The sequence below is a fragment of the Papilio machaon genome, chromosome W (assembly GCF_912999745.1).
Source record: "Papilio machaon chromosome W, ilPapMach1.1, whole genome shotgun sequence".
Classification (NCBI taxonomy): Eukaryota; Metazoa; Arthropoda; class Insecta; order Lepidoptera; family Papilionidae; genus Papilio; species Papilio machaon.
The window spans coordinates 9953153-9977465 of NC_060015.1; the positions used below are offsets into that span (position 1 = coordinate 9953153).

Genomic DNA, 24313 nt, shown 5'->3' on the forward strand with positions numbered 1-24313 from the left:
GTAATGCGTTGTGTATAAGTGCTGAGATTGTATACAATTTTAGTGCTGTACATTGATGCTTATTGCGAGACGATATGACGACTTGTGATGGTTATGAGAGATGTTGTCTAAGACATATTGGAATTGATTTTCCATGAGTTGGTGATAGCACTCTAAACCGGAACTTGTTGTTTATTGCCTACCGATGGTACATCTCTGATGCGACTATCACCGGATTGATTATTTTCCATGGAGTGGATTACTGAGTACTTCATAGTAGTATGAATACATTATATTGGTCTGAGTTGATGGAGGTATTTGCTAAGATATTGTTGTTTTCTGCGATATCTGGTATGCGTCTTGAATGAAGTACATTGGAGATCTTATGATGACCTTGTGCAAATTCAATGATAGCGCCTAATATTGTAGTATGACGCTTATCTTAATTAGATTTGCCCAAGTCGGATCTCTTGCTTCGAGATTGCAGACTGTCTGACCTCCCATGTTTAACAGAATTAATATGGCCAGTAAATTGTCCACATTTTGAAATATTAATGACGAGTTGTCATTGAGTGATGCAAATTTGATCGATGTCTATGCTTTGCAATAAGACACAAAAATCTCACCTACTGAATAATTGAATATACTGATATATAAAATTGTGGCAAATAGCTTTCTTGATCATAGTTGGTGGAGCATATGCATTTGTCTCATGCGTGGTGGTAGCTGGAGGGAACAAGGTTCTCAAGGCTGCGAAAGCATTCGCTCAACGTTGGACCCCACCCCTTGAGGCGAGCAGTAGACTCACAATGCGCTCTGCAGGCTGAGACCTGTGCTGACTATGACCTGAGAGTCTTGCCTTATATTATTAACACCTGTCGGTGTACAACACGCATTGATATGCGATATCGATTGAATTTGTGCTTACGCACTGACAATGAGTTGATACTCACTTGCTGGTTCGCCAGTATTTATTGGAATCCAAAGGCCAACTATTGTCCCTACTTCGGGGGGAGTGCAATAGTGGGTCGGCACTCACCGCACACAGCGGGAGATGTTTTTGGAGCTGTGTGCCTCCCCACATTTTTTTTTTTAAGAAATGAGGGGAGCTACTAATACTTGTAATGGGAATTGTAAATATAGCTTGTAAGCCTTTTACAAGTATATTAAAGATAATTTTTATTTTCCTTTAATTTTAATTAATTATTAAGAGATACTAAACTCGGATTCGAGAATGGAAGTGAATAGTCATTACTCCAAATATAACCTAAAAGAATCAGTTACTATAAAACACAACGTAGAACAAAGTCCTAAATTAGACGATCACATATATAAAATATCCCTGGCACAAATAACAAACTCAACCTTTGGAAAGATATACAAATTTTGTGTCCTTAGTCTACTGCAAAATTTTGTATAAACTGAGAGTTTGCATATATTTTAAAAGGATAGTTACAATATGATGGTAATATTTTTACTTTATTTGATTGTAAGCAATATTTTCTCCAAGCAGTGAAATCAAACATCATTTTTACTGTAGAAAACACTTTTACTCTTTAAATGTACAAATGGTAATTAATCGGCTAAACTTACATTTAAATTATAATTTTATATATAAACATATTATTTTCAGATTTGTGATAGCGACTGTCGTATCCTTAATGTGAATGCTAAGTATGGTGGAGCTACACATGATGCATTTTTGGATTTGGGAAAATAGTGAAGGAAATAAATTCATGCAAGAGCTACATAGAAACAATGAACAAGTGTGGTTATTAGGTAAAAATAAAATATGTATTAACTATAAGTGATTAAGAATATAATGTTTAAAGTACATAAATATATATTAGTAAAATACTATTTTTTCAGGTGATTCTGGATATCCCCAAAGGCCTCGGTTGATGTTACCACCTGTTACCGATGCTGTTGAAGGGAGTCCCGAAGCAGTTTACACAACTGTTCATGGAAAAGCACGGGTGGTCATTGAAAATACATTTGGGTGACTTAAGAATAGATGGCGTTGCCTAAGTAAGGATCGCACCCTCCATTATAATCCTGAGAGGTGTGCTGCTATAATCATGGCATGTTGTGTTTTACACAACCTCGCAATTGACTTTTCGGTGCCAGATACAGAAGTTGAAGTTGTTGAGCAAAGTACAAATACATCTGAGGTAGCTCTACAAGAATGTGATGGAGATGATTTACTTCGGGGTAGAACTTTTAGAAATATTCTTATAGATAAAATTAGTAGACTCCGTAATGTTTAATTTTTTAATTTTATGTCTTCAGTTACATAGTATAACTTAATCCTAAATTTTTAAACTATTATTAGATGTAATTAATTAATTATAAATTTATGTAATACTAATAAATACTTTTTGTATTCAGTTCATCAAAGAGATCACCTTTCAAAACATTTATGAACATCCATTCCTATCATCATTTATTTCTGACATCCACAAATTTATTCAACACTTTTAAAATCTCTTTCATTACCTCCAACAATTGACCTTGCAACTGAAGCTCTACATCACGCTGTCGTATCCTTTCTCTCTCAAGCTCTAACACTAAACTAACTCGTTCATTCTCAGATTCTCTTGCTTTCGCCTCATTCTCACGTAACATTTTCACTAACAATGCAGTCTTGTCCATTTTTTATTTTTTTTTTGGTGGGTTGCTGACTCGTCCCAGGAACATTCCAGTCTAGTCTTCTGGAAATATTAATTATGTAAAATATATGTGTTAAGAAATTATAAACATGAGATATTTTTATACATAAATCTAGAGAATGTAATTTACCATTTGTAACATCAATTGGAGTGTATTGTAACTGCTCATTGTCCGTCGAGCTACAGATCTTTAAATCCGAAGATATCACATTTTTTTCCTTTTCTGTTTCATTTTTTTCCTCTGAAAAAAGACTACTTTTTTCTCTTTCTACCTGGGTGTCCTGTGAATTATAGGAATAATTTAAAAAGCATAAAAAGGTGTACATGTGTTAATCCTGAATATAAGCTATATACATTTCAAATTACACTCAAATTAATACAAACATACAAAACCACAAAAATTCACATTTATATTGTTAGTATGATTAATGGGTTAAGTAGTAGAAGAAGTATTGAATCCAAATCCAGCTTCATTTACTGCCATCCCTGTAGCTGCCTGAACTCCAATTATCTGCATTATTCGATTTTCTAAATCTGTTAATGATAATTGAAGTGCAGGCCCACCACCCGTAGCTTGAGCAGCCCTATTAATTTTGGCCCATTTACTTTTTACATTATTTTTGTAATCACTCCAAACCTTGATGAATAAATATACAAAGAAATAAGCACACAGTTGATTTATAGTAGGCATGCAGAAATATAAACAAAAATACTTAATTAACTAAAAGGCGTCCTAATATTAGAAAATATTAGCAATATACTTGCTTTCCGCCACTTATCATCCGTTCGAGGATCCCCGCTACCATCACTATTTAATTTTTCTGCCAATTCTTTCCATTTTTGCTGTATAAAATGTCGACCACGAGGACCACCACTTGGCTTTGATAAATCACCATTCCTAGCAAATAAAAAATATACATGTTTTTAAATTTTTTAGTTTAGAGAAATTAATTACTCGTATATTCGCACTTCATTTAAAAAAAGTATAAATACTACAAAAGCCACTTACTTTTCCATAAATTCCACCATCATAACATATTGTGCGTGACTCGTTCTCATTTTGTAATGATTATGAGACAAAGAATTATTTAAAAAGTTCTTGTAAAAGTAACAATTTCAAACAAAATGGTTAGTTATTAACTCAAGTGTTTTGAAGTGTTTCAAGTGTCAAGCGTCGGGGGCGTTCATAAACACGATGCCTAATTTTAATAAAATGCGTTTTAACGTTAACTAATAATCTACGTAGTAAAACAACAAAAAAAATATTTTTTTAACCAGAAATTTATATATCTGACATATTAAATTGAAATGTATGTTAAATATTATAAATATATCGTGAGTAGATTGATTATAACGGTTATAGTTATTTTGTACAAGGTTTCAGAACGCCACGGTGTCTCAACACTAATTACATTAGAATGACGTCACTAATGTTTTTATGTCGAGCTCTCGAATACATTACGAATGTGCTTCGTGCTGCGAACTTTGATTTGGTGCGGTATTCGTATCGTCTACTCGATACATTTACATTACCGTACGTCAAAATGTTCGTGCTTGGGGCACAGGTTCCTCTAGTCAGGTATGTTATGATTGTGAATAATATTTATGTATTTTTAATTATTGTATTTAAATGCTCACCTTAAATGTTTTGAAGGATTGAGTATGTTTAAAAATATTTCTAGCTGACTGCCAAAGAAGAGTTGTGTTTCTCAAGTTTATGTCTAACTTTTCGGCACATTTCTTCAGTTGTGGGAGTGACATAAGATATAATATGTAATTAGGTTTTATTTGTTTCATAGAATAAATAATTGATAATAAAAAAAAATAGCCAGATCTTCCACTTATTCAATGTACTGTGATTAGGAGAAGAGGTCAGAATCATAAAAAAATACATTATGTCATATAAATCAAGCCATCTTATAAAACTTTACTATACTATATATTTTAACACATTAACAAAATTTCAGGTTTCACCTACACCAGGACCTTCACATGAGCATATACAGAAGAAACAACAAGTGGAAATGGACCAAAATGCCTTTGTATGTATTTCACTTCTTTTAATAGTATTATTGTTGTTATTATTTTACTATATTTAATTACTTGCTAGAACAAAAACAGTTTTTCAATAACTGACTAAACATCTTAAAATTCAGATTGCCACAATGTTTTAATATTTAATATAATAATTATAATAATCTATATTTTGTTCATTTTTAAAAGTTGAGCGACTGACAAATGCTTATAACTTCAATATAATTTTTTTAAAGATTTGTATGTCTTAACTAAAATCTAGGAATCCCTGTATTCCTAAACTTTAAGTTTACTGAATTACCAGTGTGGCATAAAATAATGTTTTTAAATAAACTAATATAATGTATACAAATTGAAATATACCTTTACTGGGTTAATTAAATACTTTTGTAAATGGAGTTATAATAAATATGTTTTCCAGGTTACTTCACCATCAAATTTGCCTCACAATAATGAGCTGCATGGCATGATTGAAGCTTCTATGGATGAAGCTTCTGTGGAACATACTGCAATACTAAAGTCTATTGCAAGTTCAAAAAAGCAAGTAAGTAAATATTTGCTGTTTGCTTCTGTTGCTGTTATCTAAAACTTTGCAAGAATAACTTTGTACAAAAAATTTAATTTCAATAATTGCAACTTTGATTTTCCTATAACTTGTATCTTTTATAAAACTGACAATATACTAACCCTAAGACTGTCTAGTCATAAATTGTTTTAGTATAGTTATAGTCACAGGTGGGCACAGTTAATCGAAAAGTTAACTTCGTTAATCGTTAATTCGTTAATTAAAAAATTAACTTCGTTAATCGTTAAAGCGTTAAATTCTCGAAGATTTAACGCAAGTTAAAGTTAATCGTTAACAGTTAACCATACCAAAATTATACGTACTAATTTCACACTTATTGTGGCGATACTTGTTTAAAATAGTAATTTGACTATATATTATATAACACATTAGTATTAGAGACAAGTATGAATGCATTATAGTATATTTCATTACGAGTGCGGAAAGCCTGTCATTGCAAAGAGTTCCGACAAATAATGTCTACCCGAGCCGAGGCGCAGCCGAAGGTGAGGGTTGACAGTTGGAACAAGTTCTAATGACAGTTCCGCAAGTGCACTGAACAACTATTTTTAATACGGTTGCGAAAAAATTAAGCAATTTAATAGAATAATAAAAACACAATAAAGCCAACCGTAAAAGAATACAAACAGAGATTTTTTTTTTGTTTTCTTCACCCATTCTGGGTAGGCAAAGGGAACTATGCCCAAACGGCCAAGTCTTCAGTAGATTATTTTTATTGATATGAAATGAAAATGAAATTTAATGAGATGAAATAAAATGAAACCTAACCTAATTGAATAAAATCATTAAATCTGATATTGTAATAAATTAGGAGCTTCTTTTTAGCAATATTTGCATGAATCATTAAAACATCAATGAATTTTTTGTAAAAACTTCGTGGTTGGTTTTTAGCCGACTTCAAAAAGAAGGAGGTTATCAATTCGACTGTATTTTTTTTTTTTTTTTTTTTTATGTGTGTTACCGCGAAACTCGGCCCCTGGTGGTCCGATTTTGATAAAAATTATTTTAATCGAAAGGAAGTGCTTGCAGGTGGGTCCCATTTTTTTGTTTTTTTTTTAAATAACTAGAAGACTAGTAGATTTTGAATATACCTTCAAAATTTGTTGCGGAAATTAGGGACATTTTTGCTTTCAGCGCTTACGTAGGCTAAACTATAGGACCTACATAAAAATGATGTATGGCGAATTGTAGCTCTTTAAATGTGCTAAATAAAAGTCCGCGATAGCATATATCTATCTTTTATAGTTTTCTCACAATAACCATTTTTTTCTTTAGAAACATTAATTAAATTCATGCCCTATTTCCGACGCTATTATTCAAGTTCAGTATTAACCCTTATGTAAATAAATATGTTCATTATCAAGAGAATTTAATGTAGATTATATTTGCAATTGAAACTATATCATTCTGTCTAATAGTTTAGGAGATATCGTAAGAATAAAATTACGCGGAAACGAAAAATGCTACATCGCGTTACAATGAATAGCACAAATTTGCTTTCTGGGCTTACGTAGGTCAAACTATATGACCTACATTAAAATGATGTATCGAGTAATTATAGATCCTTAAATTTGCTAAATAAAAGTCTCAGGTGGCATATATCTATCATCTATGGATGTCTCACAAAAACCATGTTATTGTGAACAAACTTCGATTAAATTGCACACGAAAAACAGCGTCGTAAGCTTACGGCGCTATTATATTATATTCGATATGAATCCTTATCCAAATAAATATGTTTGATGGCTAGAGTATTAAATGCAGATTACATTAGCCTTTAAACTATGTAATTCTGATCAATAGTTTCGAAGATATTAAATTATTAAAAACTACGCGCATTCGAAAAATGCTACTGCGGCGCGCGGCTGGACAAAATTAAAGGCACGCTACGATGTATTAGTTCGTTAATTTTCAATTTGTATACCGATTTTGATAATTATTTCATTGTTTAAAGGATAAGTGGTTATCTGGTGTATTCTAAATTAGTTTTTGAATTGAAGTACACACATATTAAATAGGAAAGTCCTTTTCTTTATTTGTCTTATTTATGTCCTTATACGTATTAAGGAAATTTGTAATTAAACTTCAAATTCACTAAAAATTGAGAAATAAAACAAACATTTTAAGAAAAAAAAATAGCCGACTTCAAAACAAAAAAACTATCTCAAACAAAATGCGCTCAAAAGTAACTTAAAAAAAACAATTTCAAACAAAATGCACTCAAAAGTAACGTAAAAAAATAATTTCAAACAAAATGCACTCAAAAGTAACGTAAAAAATCAATTTCAAACAAAATTCACTCAAAAGTAACATAAAAAAACAATTTCAAACAAAATGCATTCAAAAGTACCATAAAAAACAATCTCAAACAAAATACACTAAAAAGAAACAAAATAATGTCATGAAAACTTCTTTCTTTCTTTCCTCTCTTTCAAAAACCCTCTAAACTCTAAAGAAAGTTCTCTTCTTTCTTGTAACATGTCTATATTGTATAATTATTGTTATTTTGGAGTCGGTTTCGGCCTAAGTAGGGACATAAACGTAAGTATGTCTAATACATCTTAAATATAAAATGTCACCTATTTACTTCGGCCGACACCGACTGCGAAATAACAATAATTATACAATATAGACATGTTACAAGAAAGAAGAGAACTTTCTTTAGAGTTTAGAGGGTTTTTGAAAGAGAGGAAAGAAAGAAAGAAGTTTTCATGACATTATTTTGTTTCTTTTTAGTGTATTTTGTTTGAGATTGTTTTTTATGGTACTTTTGAATGCATTTTGTTTGAAATTGTTTTTTTATGTTACTTTTGAGTGAATTTTGTTTGAAATTGATTTTTTACGTTACTTTTGAGTGCATTTTGTTTGAAATTATTTTTTTACGTTACTTTTGAGTGCATTTTGTTTGAAATTGTTTTTTTTAAGTTACTTTTGAGCGCATTTTGTTTGAGATAGTTTTTTTGTTTTTTTATTTTTAATAGACGTTATTTTGACAGTTGGGAAAGAGAACGCACGAGTTTGGAAAAGCTAAAGAAAAAGCACGAGTAAAAAAATGTTTTAATATAGTTGCTCAAAAAGGGATTGGAGGGTATTGCAGGGACGAAGAACGTTCGGAATGTGGGCTATTACATACTCTTGCTTTTATATACTCGTAATGAAATATACTATTTCGAGCCTTCTTTATATTTTGTCCTGTTGGTCAAGACTTTCCCGGACGTTCTGATGCATCACACTTGCACGCTAACTTCACATATATCAATTATCAACTCGTTCGTTCACCATTCGAGTCGCCGACAGTCGCTCAACATAGTTGAACTTACCAGCGTGGTGTGGCACGTAATTTAAACAAAATGACAGCACGTCTCCAAGTTTCTAATTTAACGATTAACGGACTTTTTTTAACGGAAGTTGAGTTTAACGGAAGTTAACAAAAGCGTTAACACTTTTTGAAGTTAACTTAAAAGTTAATCCGTTAAGCAAAATGTTAACTTCGTTAATTAACGATTAACGGATTAACGAGTTAATGCCCAGCTCTGGTTATAGTTGATGATTTAAGTAATTTTTAAGTTACAGAATCGCAGACCCAGCATTTTGAAACCTTTGGGTGTTGGGAAAGTTAAAGAACTTTCACCAAGGGAACAAAAACTTTATTATACTTGCAGAAGAAGCTTGCAAAAAATAGCAGTTTTGAAACAAAAATTAAAGCAAAAGAAGAAAATCAATCCTATAAATAAATTGGTGAACGATGAACATGTGAGAAAGCTATTTGATAGTAACCTCAGCGATAGTTTCGTACTTCTGCTGCAAAGCCAAATTCAAAATTGTCCCCGAAAGCCTAAAGGGAGACGATATAATTTAAAGCAACAAATTCTTGCTTTAAGATTATACAAAAAACGGCGATTGTTTTCTTTACCATGTCAAAGTACATTAAAGAAACTTTTAAATAGAGTTCCCTTAAAACCTGGCATAAACAGGCAAATGTTTGATGGATTAGCTAACATGGTTGAGACAAACACAGATGAAGAAAATATATGTAGTTTAATATTTGACGAGATGAGCATAAAAAAGCATTTAGCATATAATAAAAAGTTGGATATAGTGGAAGGTTATCAAGACCATGGTAATCAGGGAAGATCAGGCGATGTGGCCGGCAAAGCTCTCGTTTTCATGCTTTCAGGCATTAGAAAACGATGGAAGCCACCAATTGCCTATTACTTGTCAGGGAACTATACAACAGCTACCTATTTATTCAATAATGTATATGAATATAATATTGATATATCATTAAATTAAATTTACTACCTTTAATTCCTTCACTTACAATTATTCTTTAATCGTGTATTAAACTTCAAATATTATTTTAGGTTCTTGAAGAATGTTTTAAAATAGGCCTGAAAGTTGTAACCGCAGTATGTGACTTATCACGGGTAAATATCAGAGCTCTGGAAATTCTTGGCTCAACAAAGGAGAACCCGTGCATTAAAATGGCTGATCATGAAATCTGTACAATCCTCGATCCACCTCACCTTATAAAATGCTTAAGAAATCTTTTCATGAAACACAACATTAAATGTAAAACAGATGTACAATCAAGTGGCCAACAAGTATATGGTATGTATATTGTTTATCATTTTCATTTTGTATTTCACCCGTTTTTTTTTTTTTTTTTTTTTTGTGTTGATCTGCCATCAGTTACTACTTTTATCAGATGTGTTGAAAGTGTGAATTCATTACTTTACGAGTGTGACCTCCACTAAGTAAGTAATTGGTATACGGCAGAATATCTTTTCTCTTCAACGGGTTTTGATAATTTTTATTTATAAGTTGTGCCGCCAGTTCATTAGGATGTTGTTTCAGCCTGTCATGATATTCCTTTCATTTCACCCGCGAGTAAACGAAATTGCGTGTTTTGCTTTCCTGTAACATTTCATTGGTATTCACGATCACTAAAATGTTTAAAAATTAATTAATTTTTATAAAAACAATAGCCACTTTAAAACTTAAAAGCAAAAAATAAATATTTTTTACAACAGAATTCGGTGCCGAGTAAACCATAGGCACATAAGGCACCGACTTCTTTTGTGGAAAATATTAATGTTTCGCTTTTTAGTTTTGAAGTCGGTATTTTTTTTTTTCTAAAAATTATTTACTATGCTTATCATGACTGAGAAATATTATAGATTTAACAATTTAACTTTCAGGTACAGCTAAATGGAGCCATATTGAAACTTTTTATGAATTAGATAAAAATAATCCTAACTTTGTTTATGCTCCTGCTTTGACTGACATCCACATCAAATATGCTGCTCAAATATTTAGCCATTCAGTAGCAGCTGGTATATTGGCTAAAGTAGCATCAAGTAAGCAATAACCATATACATTAACCTAATAGTCTAAAAAACAGACAGACAGAGATAGATTTACTTACTTGCACATGACCAAACAGATAAAACTGTATGTAGGCCTTAACCAAAATATATCACGTGAAAACACATTTTGCTGAACCTTTCTTAATGTGTGTTTAAATTACATGTTGTGTTTTGTGGTGAATAGGTCGTAAATTCTGCATATTTATAATAAATAATGCTGGTATATATCTTATATATACTAGCACTTACCCGCGACTCCGTCCGCGCGGAATATAAAATAGAAAACGGGGTAAAAATTATCCTATGTCCTTTTCCTGGTTCTAAGCTACCTGCCCACCAATTTTCAGTCAAATCGATTCAGCCGTTCTTGAGTTATAAATGGTGTAACTAACACAACTTTCTTTTATATATATAGATAATGCTGGTATATATCTTATATATACTAGCACTTACCCGCGACTCCGTCCGCGCGGAATATAAAATAGAAAACGGGGTAAAAATTATCCTATGTCTTTTTCCTGGTTCTAAGCTACCTGCCCACCAATTTTCAGTCAAATCGATTCAGCCGTTCTTGAGTTATAAATGGTGTAACTAACACAACTTTCTTTTATATATATAGATATACATATATATATATATAAGATTGATGGATTAGGCTACATACTTAATAGGATAAGAAGTCTATGCCCAATGGGATGTTATGTAAAATGATATTAAGGATTTATACAGAAAAATAAATGATCAGCCTACAGATTGCCAGAATCCTATAATAATAATAATAATAATATAAATGTTAAGTTTATATATCTGAGTGTTTGCTACTCAATTACACCAAGAAAGCTAAACAGACTATAAAAATTTGCTATACAGATAGAGATACTTTTAATCTTGGAAAAATGTTATGTTCCATTCCTTGTTCCATATTAAAGAAAAATCTGCCAAAGACGTTTCTATCTGTGTTCTATATTTGTTATAAATGTGTTTTATGAAATAGAGAAATAAATTTATACAAACTATATTCACACAAGCGAGGCAGCGGTCACTGGTAGTAATAGTATTGGTCTATAATTGCATATAACTAATTAAGTTTTTTAATATTTTTCAGATGAACTTCCTGCTGAGTGTGTTGCTACAGCAAATTTATTAAATAAAATGGATATGCTGTTTGATTCTCTAAATGCAGACTCAAAGGATTTGAGGCGAGGAAAAAAGTTATCGACAAATATGAGCAATAATAGTCAACATTTAAATTATTTTAAAGAAATTAAAATTTTCATCGATAGCCTGTCATTTGTAGGATCGCGAACGAATCCACCGTCACAAGATGGATGGATACGCACAATTAATGCCATTGAAAAATTATGGCATTATTTAAAAGAAATCAAGACGCTCTAGAGAACTGCTTCGGCTGTATCAGATTTAGTTGTGGATCAAATTTGTCGCCGGAATCAAAACTGCTGTGATTACAAACCTCAAGCACAGCGGCCATCGTCGTAATTGTGAAGACGATTCGTTTGTACTTGCAAATAATCTAGAGGCATTTTTGATAGCCGGCGATAACCAAATAGAACAGACGTCAGATGACATAGAATGACAATTTGATCCACAACAAGATCAATTTGAAGATATTATTGGTGAAGCAGTTGTTTGTGGATTTATGGTCAAAAAACGAAATATAAATTGTTTTTATCATCAGACCATAAATCCATACACATTTTTACACAATTTAAAGATTATGCTGAAAGCTTAAATTACGCCAGTAAAAAAATTATTCAATGTGTGGAGATAAGTGCTTCAATAATTAATAATGAACTTGAATCAAATGGATACAAAAATTATATAGTTAAAAATTTAAAATTCATCCTTACATGCGCATGGTGGATTTCAGCTTTTTACTTAATTGTGACAGACATTATAATGAAAATTGTGATTTCATAATAAAATCAATAATTTTTATATCTTTAAAGCGATTCTTAATTAAAAAAAATCTGGAACTAAATTTAATTAAATAAATGATGTTAAATTACTCTGTTTCATTTCATTATTCCTTTAACTAATTTAAGTTAATAACTTTTACTAACACAATATATTGGAAATAATGATTATTTCATTTTAAAATTATTCTTTCTTTAAAAAAATCTTACATTTACCAAATTATCAAAATAATCATAATTTCCAATATAAATTTTTAACTATAAATAAATTAAAATACTAAACGTATATTCAAAATTCCCGCATTTTATTTTTTCATATGGGCGACCATTATGGCGCTAGTAGTATAAACCTCCGTGAAGTTGGCCCCTCACTTTAATTTTTTTACGCAAATCGTTTGAGAGGGTTTGAGAGAAAAGAAATATCGTTTGAGAGTTCCTACTTTCTCCGTAAAAACAATTTCAAATTCTAGTGTGAAGTTCGAGTGAATCGTTAGAGAGTCGTTTGAGAGACATTAAGAGAAAAGAAATATCGTTTGAGAGTTTTTACTCTTTCTGTAATAAATATTTTAATTCTGGGCATCGAAAGTTACAAATCGATTTTGCTTTTTTTCCGAACTAAATATGGCAATCATGCACTTGGACGTTTCAAATTTATTGTGTAGGTAGAGAATGGTAAGAGAGTGATTGAGAGAAAAGAGAAATCGTTTGAGAGTTAATACTTTTTCTGAAAAATATATTTCAATGTCGGAATCGAAAGTAACAAATCGATTTTCCTTTTTTCCGAATTAAATATGGCAATCATGCACTTAGACATTTCATATTTATTGTGTAGGTAGAGAATGCTTAGAGAGTGATTGAGAGAAAAGAGAAATCGTTTGAGAGTTAATACTTTTCCTGAAATAAATATTTCAATTTCTGAATCGAAAGTAACAAATCGATTTTCCTTTTTTTTCCGAAATAATTATGGCAATCATGCACTTAGACGTTTCAAATTTATTGTGTAGGTAGAGAATGATTAGAGAGTTATTGAGAGAAAAGAGAAATCGTTTGAGAGTTAATACTTTTCCTGAAATAAATATTTCAATTTCTGAATCGAAAGTAACAAATCGATTTTCCTTTTTTCCGAATTAAATATGGCAATCATGCACTTAGACGATTCAATTTTATTTTGTAGGTAGAGAATGCTTATAGAGTAATTAAAAAAACAGAAATCGTTTGAGAGTTAGTACTTTTTCTGAAAAAAATATTTCACTGTCGTAATCGAAAGCTACAAATCGATTTTCCTTTTTTTCGAATTAAATATGGGAATCATGAGGATAAACGATTCAAATTTATTGTGTAGGTAGAGAATGGCTATAGATTGATTTAAAGAAAAGAGAAATCGTTTGAGAGTTAATACTTTTTCTGAAATAAATATTTCAATTTTTGAGATTTGTAAGTTTTTGAAAATCGATTTGTTACTTACGATTCCGAAATTGAAATATTTATTTCAGGAAAAGTATCTACTCACAAACGATTTCTCTTTTCTCTCAATCACTCTCTAAGCATTCTCTACCTACACAATAAATTTGAAACGTCTTAGTGCATGATTGCCATATTTAATTCGAAATAAAAGGAAAATCGATTTGTAACTTTCGATTCCGACATTGAAATATTTATTTCAAAAAAAGTATTAACTCTCAAACGATTTCTGTTTTCTCTCAATCACTCTATTACCATTCTCTACCTACACCATAAATTTGAATCGTCTAAGTGCATGATTGCCATATTTAATTCGGAAAAAAGGAAAATCGATTTGTTACTTTCGATTCAGAAATTGAAATATTTATTTCAGGAAAATTATTAACTCTCAAACGATTTCTCTTTTCTCTCAATCACTCTCTAATCATTCCCTACCTACACAATAAATTTGAAACGTCTAAGTGCATGATTGCCATAATTATTTCGGAAAAAAAGGCAAATCGATTAGTAACTTTCGATTCCGACATTGAAATATATTTTTCAGAAAAAGTATTAACTCTCAAACGATTTCTCTTTTCTCTCACTCACTCTCTTACCATTATCTACCTACACAATAAATTTGATACGTCCAAGTGCATGATTGCCATATTTAATTCGGAAAAAAAGGAAAATCGATTTGTAACTTTCGATGCCCAGAATTAAAATATTTATTACAGAAAAAGTAAAAACTCTCAAACGATATTTCTTTTCTCTTAATGTATCTCAAACGACTCTCTAACGATTCGCATTGAAAAAAATAAAAAAAAGTAAAGTGAGGGGGCCAACTTCACACTAGAATTTGAAATTGTTTTTACGGAGAAAGTAGGAACTCTCAAACGATATTTATTTTCTCTCAAACCCTCTCAAACGATTCTCAAACGATTTGCGTAAAAAAAAAGTTAAAAAAATTAAAGTGAGGGGGCCAACTTCACGGAGGTTATATTAATCTGTTATTACACATTTTTTTAAAGGAATCTGTGAATCAACAAGTGAAGTCAAATGTCAAAAAAAAAATCAAATGTCAAATTGAGTGTCAAAATTTAAAAATTGAAAATACAAACTGAAAAGTGATACTTTTGAACAAATAAATCCAAAAAGTAAAGGTTAAAAAAATCTACTTTAAGCTTACAGTGTTACAGTTATTTATGACAAAGATTTTTTTTGTGATATATCATTACTTAGTTGCATCTACCACTTAGTCAATTTTGTAAAATGAGCTCGAAAAGACGAACTTCTCAGAGTGATAGGTCTGAAAGTAGCCAAAAGAGAACAAGAAATCTTGAAATAACTTACTTTCAGAAAATCTTAGAGGAAAGTGGGCTTACCTTAAAAGATCCACCCGAAAAAATTATAGCAAAACATGAAACAATTTTTATAAAACGCAACATTAAAAAGAATCTTCAAAAGCATATTGACTACCCCAGAAATGCTTCAGAATTTATTGGAGATTTGACTAAAAAATGTGAAAAACTTGATACTTTTAAACATTACTTATTTCCGAATGTTGTAAAAATTGTAGAAAATGGTTTAAGTGAACATTTGATTCGTGACAGTGTACTAAAAATATTACTTGGCGTGCCAATTCTGCAGCGGAAAATAATTGATTATGTATTTACAAGGGCTGTTGATTTGGTAATTGAATCAAATTGCTTGCCTTGGATACAAATGATTTTAAAATGTGTCTCATCTTTAGATTGCCTAGTTAATAGTGAAGTAATGGCTTCACATCTTATTGACTTACTAGAAATTTCTACAGAAAAAATGGTGCGCCTTGAGATCATAACAGCCATTCCTGATATTTTAGGTGACCAAGAACATAACAATGTAGCAATTGAGTTATGTAGAATATTAAGTCAGGATCATGATCTGATCCCCGCTGTTCTGGATTGTGTTTCAAATCTTTGTCTCTCAGATGAGCAGTATGAACTAATTCAAGAGAAAACTTTGGATATTCTGCTGGGTTTGTCTAAATGTACTTACTTTCCATGTTTTGTAAAAGTTCTTCTTATGAGTGGTAGAATGAATGAAAATGGCTACTTAAAAGCTGTACAAGGATTAAGAAATGCTATAAGTTGGCCAACAACTTTAGCATCTCCCCAAGAGATTGCATCAAGTCAAGTACTTACAGCAAATGCTATTAGAAATTCAATGGTTTCTTGTAAACTGATCTCTAATGCATGGTCAAAGGTCATCGCAAATTGTAAAATGAATACAGACCACAAACCATTTGATTTTATTATTGTGCTTATTTTATATTCAACATCTGAAGAAAGGCAAAAGCAATTGGAAAATCTATTAAAGAAACAAATAAAGTTAAATGTTTTGAAGGAGAATTTATTAGATGATGTATTTGAGAAATACAAACCAATTTTAAAAAGTCATTTGAAAGACTTGATTGCCTTGACAAGTAGTATTCTTCAAAAATCTAAAGCAGATCCTATACTACAGTCATTTGCTTCCCGCATATACATGTTGATGTTATCTAATTTGGATGAATATTGCCAAACTGTTGTTGCTGAACTTCTTCAATTAGGTTTGTACTGTAAACCAGTTCTTGTGAATGTACTTGAAATATTGAACAATGTTGCATCCAAAGATATATCACTGTTAAAGCCTCAGTGCCTTCAAATGCTAACATTGCTGGACAGAATGGATGATATGACATTAGGAGAAATAAGATCAGTGATGAATTTAATTTGTGCCCTTGCATACAAATGTGAAAACTCTCTTATTCGAGATGATATTCACATGATTATAAGAAAAAAACTAAGCAGCTCCAAACCATTAATAAAAACACAAGGAATCCTTGCTGGTATCCATGCAGTGAAATATTTAATGACAAGTAGTAGCAATGAGAATGATACATTAGAAGTACCAGGTAACATTAGTTATTCATCCTTCTCTCATTTATCAGAAGTTGATCTTCGAGAAGCAGCACAAATTATTGAACTAATAAGTCGCAGTACCCAACATTTTCCTGAAATGATAGCTTTGTACTATGATGAATTGTGTTGTATCATCAATTCTGTAGATCAAATTAACAAAAACTTTTTGGCATGGTTGACTGATGCTGTTACTAATGATTTAGAAAAAAACTTTATTGTTGATTCTATAAAATTAGAAAGAATAGGTGAAATAAAGTTATCAATGCAATATGGTTTGTTAGATGAAAGTGATGTTGACCAATTAATAGCTATTAATATTGCTGGGTTGGCACTTAACAATAAAGGAGATGTTAGTGCTGCCATTTTATCTCCACTGTTCAAACTTGTTCAAACATTGCGTTATACACAAGATGAAGGAAAGCTTTCTAGTATAGATGCATTGTTAGGGTGTCCGATTGTTATGCCAAAGGTTAATATTGATGAAGTTAGAGAAATGGAAACTAATACAATATCCTCCATTATAGACTGCTTACTTTACTGTGTAAATTGGTTTAGGGAACTACTCAATGCCTTTGCAACACAAACTGATTCAATTCTTAGAGAACATATGTTTAAGAGAATAGCCAATATTGAAGATTTAGAAGATTTGATTGTTAAGATTTTAACATTATCCAAGATATCTTATAAGCCACCAAAACATATTTTGTGTGCTAATGTTAGTTGCACCGGAAAAACACCTACAACTTTAGAGAATAAAAAACAAAAGTTGAATGACACAGCATTGCCTGAGACATTAAGATCACAATTTACTCGGGATAAACATGCTTCAGTAAAAAATCAACTTCAACTTATGCAAAGTTTACCTGTCAGGAAAATGAACTTGAATCTAATTAATTTACTAAATATTGATCTTCAAGAGGACAGAGAAATGGTAAAAATTTTACAATTCCTATTGAAATCTATTAAACAGTACTTAGAAGAAACATTGGTATCAAAAATTAAAAGACACACTTTTCTGTCAAAACAAGAAACAAGTGAAGTATATGATGCCAAAAAGGCAGAAGAGTGTGCAAACTCAATGAATAAAACTTTACCAAAATTAATGAACCATATTAGTGCCATTACAGATTACTTAAATAAAAATGTTCCCCAAATGAATGAAATTGATTATTGTATGAAAACTATTGAGCACCTTAGTTGTTTAGAGATTATTTATAACATTCTAACTATTTATTTCAAATGGATTGGATTTAAAAATCAACACAACACTTTACTCGAGACTTCTTTAAGAACAGTAGCCAGTGCAGAATGTAAAGATACTGTGTCACTAAAAGATTGTGTTTTAAAAATTGCCGAATATTTACAAAAACATGAGAAGTATTGCGTACAAATATCAATAGCTGCGGCATTATTGGAGTTTCTAATAGTTTTACAGGAGCATTATAATGATGTACAATTATCTAAAATCTTAAGAAATGTTGCCTCGAACTTTTTATCTATACATTGGAAAACACCTGATGGGTCAGTAGAAAAAGGACTTTTGTTCAACCAGAGTGTAGATAGGTTAGCTAGCACATACCTAATTAATAACGAAATTGTGACTCTTAAAGCAATAACAATAGAACTTTCAGCTGATATTCAACATCTTAAAAGTAAAAATGACACACTCAGCAAATTTAAATCCATTAATAAAGGAAATTTTCCCGTTCTGTACAGAAATTTAGGCAGTGCACTATGTGAAGTAACAAAGACTCATTTAAACCAGGGCTTGAGTAATTCTGAACACCTAAACCTTTGGAAAGACGTAACTACCATACTGAAATGTATGTCTGATATTTCTAAAAGTCTTGAAAATAGAAATAATTTATCTGCATTTTTAAAAAAATCTATACCTATTATCAAAATGTTTATATCTCAAGGTCTCCCCATAATAGAAGTGGAATTTAAAAGTAACACCCAAGAAATATTGGAAATATTAAAACTCCTCCAGCAATCAACAAGGTTTTTACAATCTTTGTGCTGTCACTCAAGGTTGAAAAAAGATACAGTATTAATGAGCAAAGTTCCATATATAAGGCAGTTGCTCGAAACTTTAATTTACAAAGTAAAAGCTGTACTAGTGGCTAATAAATGTTCAGAAGCATTCTGGTTGGGTAATTTAAAAAAAAAAAATATTCATGGTGAAGTAATTCAAACACAACAAAGTGTTGAGCGTGAAGACACAGTTGAAGATTGTGATGATCAGCTTCCAGAAGATGTAGACGTAGACGACAGTGATGACGAAATGTTAGACCCAGATTCTAAAAGTGTTAGCGACATAGTTTAACATGTTATTAAATAAAAATATATAAACAAAATGTTTTTCAATATGTAATCCCAACATTTTGCATTGCACTTCGTGGGTTCAGACCTAGCTTCGTACTATAATTTTTTGACAATCGTCGTATCGTGAAAATTAGTATAAGATTTTTAATATACTTGACGCCCGATAGGAGTGCTACACAAATTTTGTTGATAACGATATGATAGCGATTGTCACAAATATAGGCTAGGCCCACTGTTACGGATTTTCTGTTAAATTTTCAGGTAGATGATGGAATTGAAAAACTTAAAAAAGATAAAAGTCAATTTTTATTGAGAAGTACAATTAGTACAGCCTCTGAGGTGGGCCCATGGTAGATTTCATATGCAGTGACCTTACATTTTGCCAGTGCTTTTTCAACAGAGACACAAGGAAGTTGATTGACAAATGGACATTTTGTGCCAATTCATCTGGAGTCATATCTACATGACCCACTGCGACAGAAAGGCAGAGTACCTGTAAACATAACAAATTATATTTGAGCAACTTACAAACATTGAAAACTTCTTTTAAATCATTATTCTTCACTTCTAAATTTATTTTACACAATTTTAACATTACTTTTATGAATATATATGTAACATTGCTTCCTTAGCAATTTTTTTTATTAGTTTAAAATAAAATTTTTGGTTACCTTCTTCATCTGGAATTTGATGGTAGCCTTCACTTCATCAATTTTTTGAGTCATGGACTCTTGGTGAGAGAGAAGACCAGGGAACTTGCCAGCCTTGTTCAAACCGGGACCAAGCAGACGTGGTATCTGCTTAATGAGGGATTCCGATGCAAGGAAAGCATCATACCTGGAAAACACATTATAAGACTTTTTTTATAGTATTATTCGAGAACATTAGATTAGTAATGAATGCTTTAGAAGGAATTCATAAACTAAATATGTTGATAATAAAAAAGCAGGTGGCATTCTTAATTACCCGGGGTACATAATAGGTGTATGTTTTCCGAGCACATATATCTAGATGCATGTGTCAATTACATTTTCCTCCTGTAGCCTAAATGGTTGAACAAATTTTTATGAGTGATTCAACAAACAGGTATAGGTATTGATTTTTTGAGTGAGGTGTCATTTAATTATTCTTCACAAAATGTTATAAAGATAGTTAATCAGGTTTATTGACTTTTTACACTTATTATTTTATAATTGTAAACACAAATAAATAATTTCTAGCAATAGTATATACTTACTTCTTGGCCAATTTCTTGACAAGTTTTTTGTTCTTATTAAGCTTCTTAAGGGCCTCTGCATCCATGCATGGAACTTCCAACTGTTTAGCTTCATCACAGTGCTGTTGGTCTCCAAGAACACAAACTTGCATCTTTGGTCTCGGGATGTACTTGAGCCTAAAAATTGTACATAGTATATAAAACAATCTAGAATACTACTACTTCCGATATTCAGGTGATAACATAATCAGTGTGGTGTTTTGACATCATTGGTCAGGTAATACATGCAAAAACCATCATTTAGGATGTAGCTTTTGACAACTACAAAATATAATTAAACCTAAAATGTATGTTACAAAGATTTGTATAATTAAAATAAATTTTTATTATGTTCCGATATACATTATTTCAAAAATATATGTAGATAACATTATAGGTATAGGATTTTCTAAGCTACCAAAATCTCAATTCATAGCTCATACCTCAGCCACATTCCTGAATAGCATCACTGAACCTTTACTTATTTCGGCAAGCCAGTGGCATACCTACCCAATATTTAAGGACTCAGGGTAAAGTCCCGTCAGATAAGCTGACTCCCTGTCCAGATACATTTTAGTGGACAATTTTTAGCACGTGGATATTGTTGTCGAAGTATATGATAAAACAAATTTTGGATGGATCAAGTCCACGAAAATGCTCTTTCCAGGTAAACATACTTGACAGTGCCGGAGAAACGCTTGTCCTTCTGGGGGTCATAGTTCTTCAGACCGATTTGCAATTCCACTGTCTCCAGGAAGTTACGCTTCTTGTCTTTTGAAGACTGGAGAACGGCATTTACGCATTCGTAGAGTGTATCACGCGACACTTTCGACCTGAAATTATTTTGAGGTTAACAAGTGATCTAAAAATTATTTTTACAAATATATAAATTTTTAGCAATATTTAATGTTCATAAATAACATCAACAAAATTTTAAGTTAGAAGATTATTATGATTTATTAGAATTAGACTTACATTTTGAAAGGAGTAACCTTCCCTCACTTTAGCGTCACAACTCGAAAGAACGCGAAAGAAAAAGAATGTTGACAGTGATAGCCACTTGGTCAACGACATTGATATTTTTTTTTATTAATGTTTTCTGGCCTGGATACTAGTCCTTTTGGCTAATGACGTTGATGAACCGCTGCCCAAAGATATTTAATTAACCGAGAAGAGGACGCACAGAAATAATTTATTTACCCTTCCTATGCGTCCCCTACTCCAACTAATCCCCAGTCCCATCCTCTCTTTTATGCAAAAAGGGTGGGAAGGGGAAGAGGACTAAAATTAGGCCTCCGGCACCACACTCATCAGACGTACCGAACGAAGTGAATATCATGACTAGTCTAGTCATGATATGCCTATTCACTGCCATAAGTTTGTCGTTGTTTCTCGTTAAAAAGTAACATATTATGTCCTTTCTCAGGCTCTAGACTATCTTTGCACCAAACTTAATTTAAATTGGTTCAGAGACAGACAGAGTTGCTTTCTCATTTAATTTAATGTTAGGATGGATAGGGATTAGAATATAAAAACATGTTAAACTGAATTTCGTACATATGTAGAGATGGCGATTTGTCGTAAATTTTAAGGACGTGTTCATTTGCAACAATTTTTAATGAACTTGTTTAACGTATTATGTGTCGCAGGGCGTGAAACATCTTATTGATAGCGTTGTTAGAAAATTGACTAAAACCTTAAATTTATATAATCGATTTTTTAAAATAGACTTTTGTACAAAAAAAGTTCCCTAATAATCGAACAAAATATAAAACAATAGATTTTTTTCAAAATCGATTATTTTTAGGACCCCTACCTATTGCCAACTGTACAACAATAAAAACAGAATATACGCTCTGTGGTAGAAGGTAGAAAAGTTCATACTTCAGTGACCTCCGTGAAGTTGGCCCCTCACTTTAATTTTTTTAACTTTTTTTTACGCAAATCGTTTGAGAATCGTTTGAGAGGGTTTGAGAGAAAATAAATATCGTTTGAGAGTTCCTACTTTCTCCGTAAAAACAATTTCAAATTCTAGTGTGAAGTTGGCCCCCTCACTTTACTTTTTTTTATTTTTTTCAATGCGAATCGTTAGAGAGTCGTTTGAGAGACATTAAGAGAAAAGAAATATCGTTTGAGAGTTTTTACTTTTTCTGTAATAAATATTTTAATTCTGGGCATCGAAAGTTACAAATCGATTTTCCTTTTTTTCCGAATTAAATATGGCAATCATGCACTTAGACATTTCAAATTTATTGTGTAGGTAGAGAATGCTTAGAGAGTGATTGAGAGAAAAGAGAAATCGTTTGAGAGTTAATACTTTTTCTGAAATATATATTTCAATGTCGGAATCGGTCGGAAAATCGATTTGTAACTTTCGATTCCGATATTGAAATATTTATTTCAAAAAAAGCATTAACTCTCAAACGATTTCTGTTTTCTCTCAATCACTCTATTACCATTCTCTACCTACACCATAAATTTGAATCGTCTAAGTGCATGATTGCTATATTTAATTCGGAAAAAAGGAAAATCGATTTGTTACTTTCGATTCCGAAATTGAAATATTTATTTAAGAAAAAGTATTAACTCTCAAACGATTTATCTTTTCTCTCAATCACTCTCTAAGCATTCTCTACCTACACAATAAATTTGAAACGTCTTAGTGCATGATTACCATATTTAATTCGAATTAAAAGGAAAATCGATTTGTAACTTTCGATTCCGACATTGAAATATTTATTTCAAAAAAAGTATTACATCTCAAACGATTTCTGTTTTCTCTCAATCACTCTATTACCATTCTCTGTCTACACCATAAATTTAAATCATCTAAGTGCATGATTGCTATATTTAATTCGGAAAAAAGGAAAATCGATTTGTTACTTTCGATTCCGACATTGAAATATTTATTTCAGGAAAACTATTAACTCTCAAACGATTTCTCTTTTCTCTCAATCACTCTCTAAGCATTCTCTACCTACACAATAAATTTGAAACGTCTTAGTGCATGATTGCCATTTTTAATTCGAAATAAAAGGAAAATCGATTTGTTACTTTCGATTCAGAAATTGAAATATTTATTTCAGGAAAAAAATTAACTCTCAAACGATTTCTCTTTTCTCTCAATCACTCTCTAAGCATTCTCTACCTACACAATAAATTTGATACGTCTTAGTGCATGATTCCCATATTTAATTCGAAATAAAAGGAAAATCGATTTGTAACTTTCGATTCCGATATTGAAATATTTATTTCAAAAAAAGCATTAACTCTCAAACGATTTCTGTTTTCTCTCAATCACTCTATTACCATTCTCTACCTACACCATAAATTTGAATCGTCTAAGTGCATGATTGCTATATTTAATTCGGAAAAAAGGAAAATCGATTTGTTACTTTCGATTCCGAAATTGAAATATTTATTTAAGAAAAAGTATTAACTGTCAAACGATTTCTCTTTTCTCTCAATCACTCTCTTACCATTCTCTACCTACACAATAAATTTGAAACGTCCAAGTGCATGATTGCCATATTTAATTCGGAAAATTAAGAAAATCGATTTGTAACTTTCGATGCCCAGAATTAAAATATTTATTACAGAAAAAGTAAAAACTCTCAAACGATATTTCTTTTCTCTTAATGTCTCTCAAACGACTCTCTAACGATTCGCATTGAAAAAAATAAAAAAAAGTAAAGTGAGGGGGCCAACTTAACACTAGAATTTGAAATTGTTTTTACGGAGAAAGTAGGAACTCTCAAACGATATTTCTTTTCTCTC

At 31.3% G+C, this 24313-nt stretch overlaps 1 protein-coding gene, 1 long non-coding RNA gene and 1 pseudogene across 2 annotated transcripts; 2 read left to right on the forward strand and 1 right to left on the reverse strand.

Moving 5' to 3' along the window:
• Nucleotides 1–499: 499 nt before the first annotated feature.
• LOC123723138 lies at nucleotides 500–2260 on the forward strand (annotated as a pseudogene).
• Nucleotides 2261–4358: 2098 nt separating this feature from the next.
• LOC123723277 lies at nucleotides 4359–8877 on the forward strand. Its single transcript, XR_006756704.1, has 3 exons — nucleotides 4359–4690; nucleotides 5104–5226; nucleotides 8836–8877. It is a non-coding gene; the product is annotated as an uncharacterized LOC123723277 (long non-coding RNA).
• Nucleotides 8878–19569: 10692 nt separating this feature from the next.
• On the reverse strand, nucleotides 19570–21584 carry LOC123723275 (60S ribosomal protein L10a). Its single transcript, XM_045685853.1, has 5 exons — nucleotides 21512–21584; nucleotides 21214–21369; nucleotides 20519–20674; nucleotides 19953–20118; nucleotides 19570–19774 (listed from the first exon to the last, which is right to left on the reverse strand). Coding segments are annotated over exons 1-5 (651 nt in total). The 5' UTR covers nucleotides 21514–21584; the 3' UTR covers nucleotides 19570–19603.
• Nucleotides 21585–24313: the final 2729 nt, after the last annotated feature.

Coding starts and splice junctions, on each gene's coding strand:
- LOC123723275 (XM_045685853.1), bottom strand. Junction 20,675..21,213: donor CGTTTCTCCGGCACTGTCAA/GTATGTTTACCT, acceptor TACAATTTTTAG/GCTCAAGTACATCCCGAGAC. Junction 20,119..20,518: donor GTCAAGAAATTGGCCAAGAA/GTAAGTATATAC, acceptor TGTGTTTTCCAG/GTATGATGCTTTCCTTGCAT.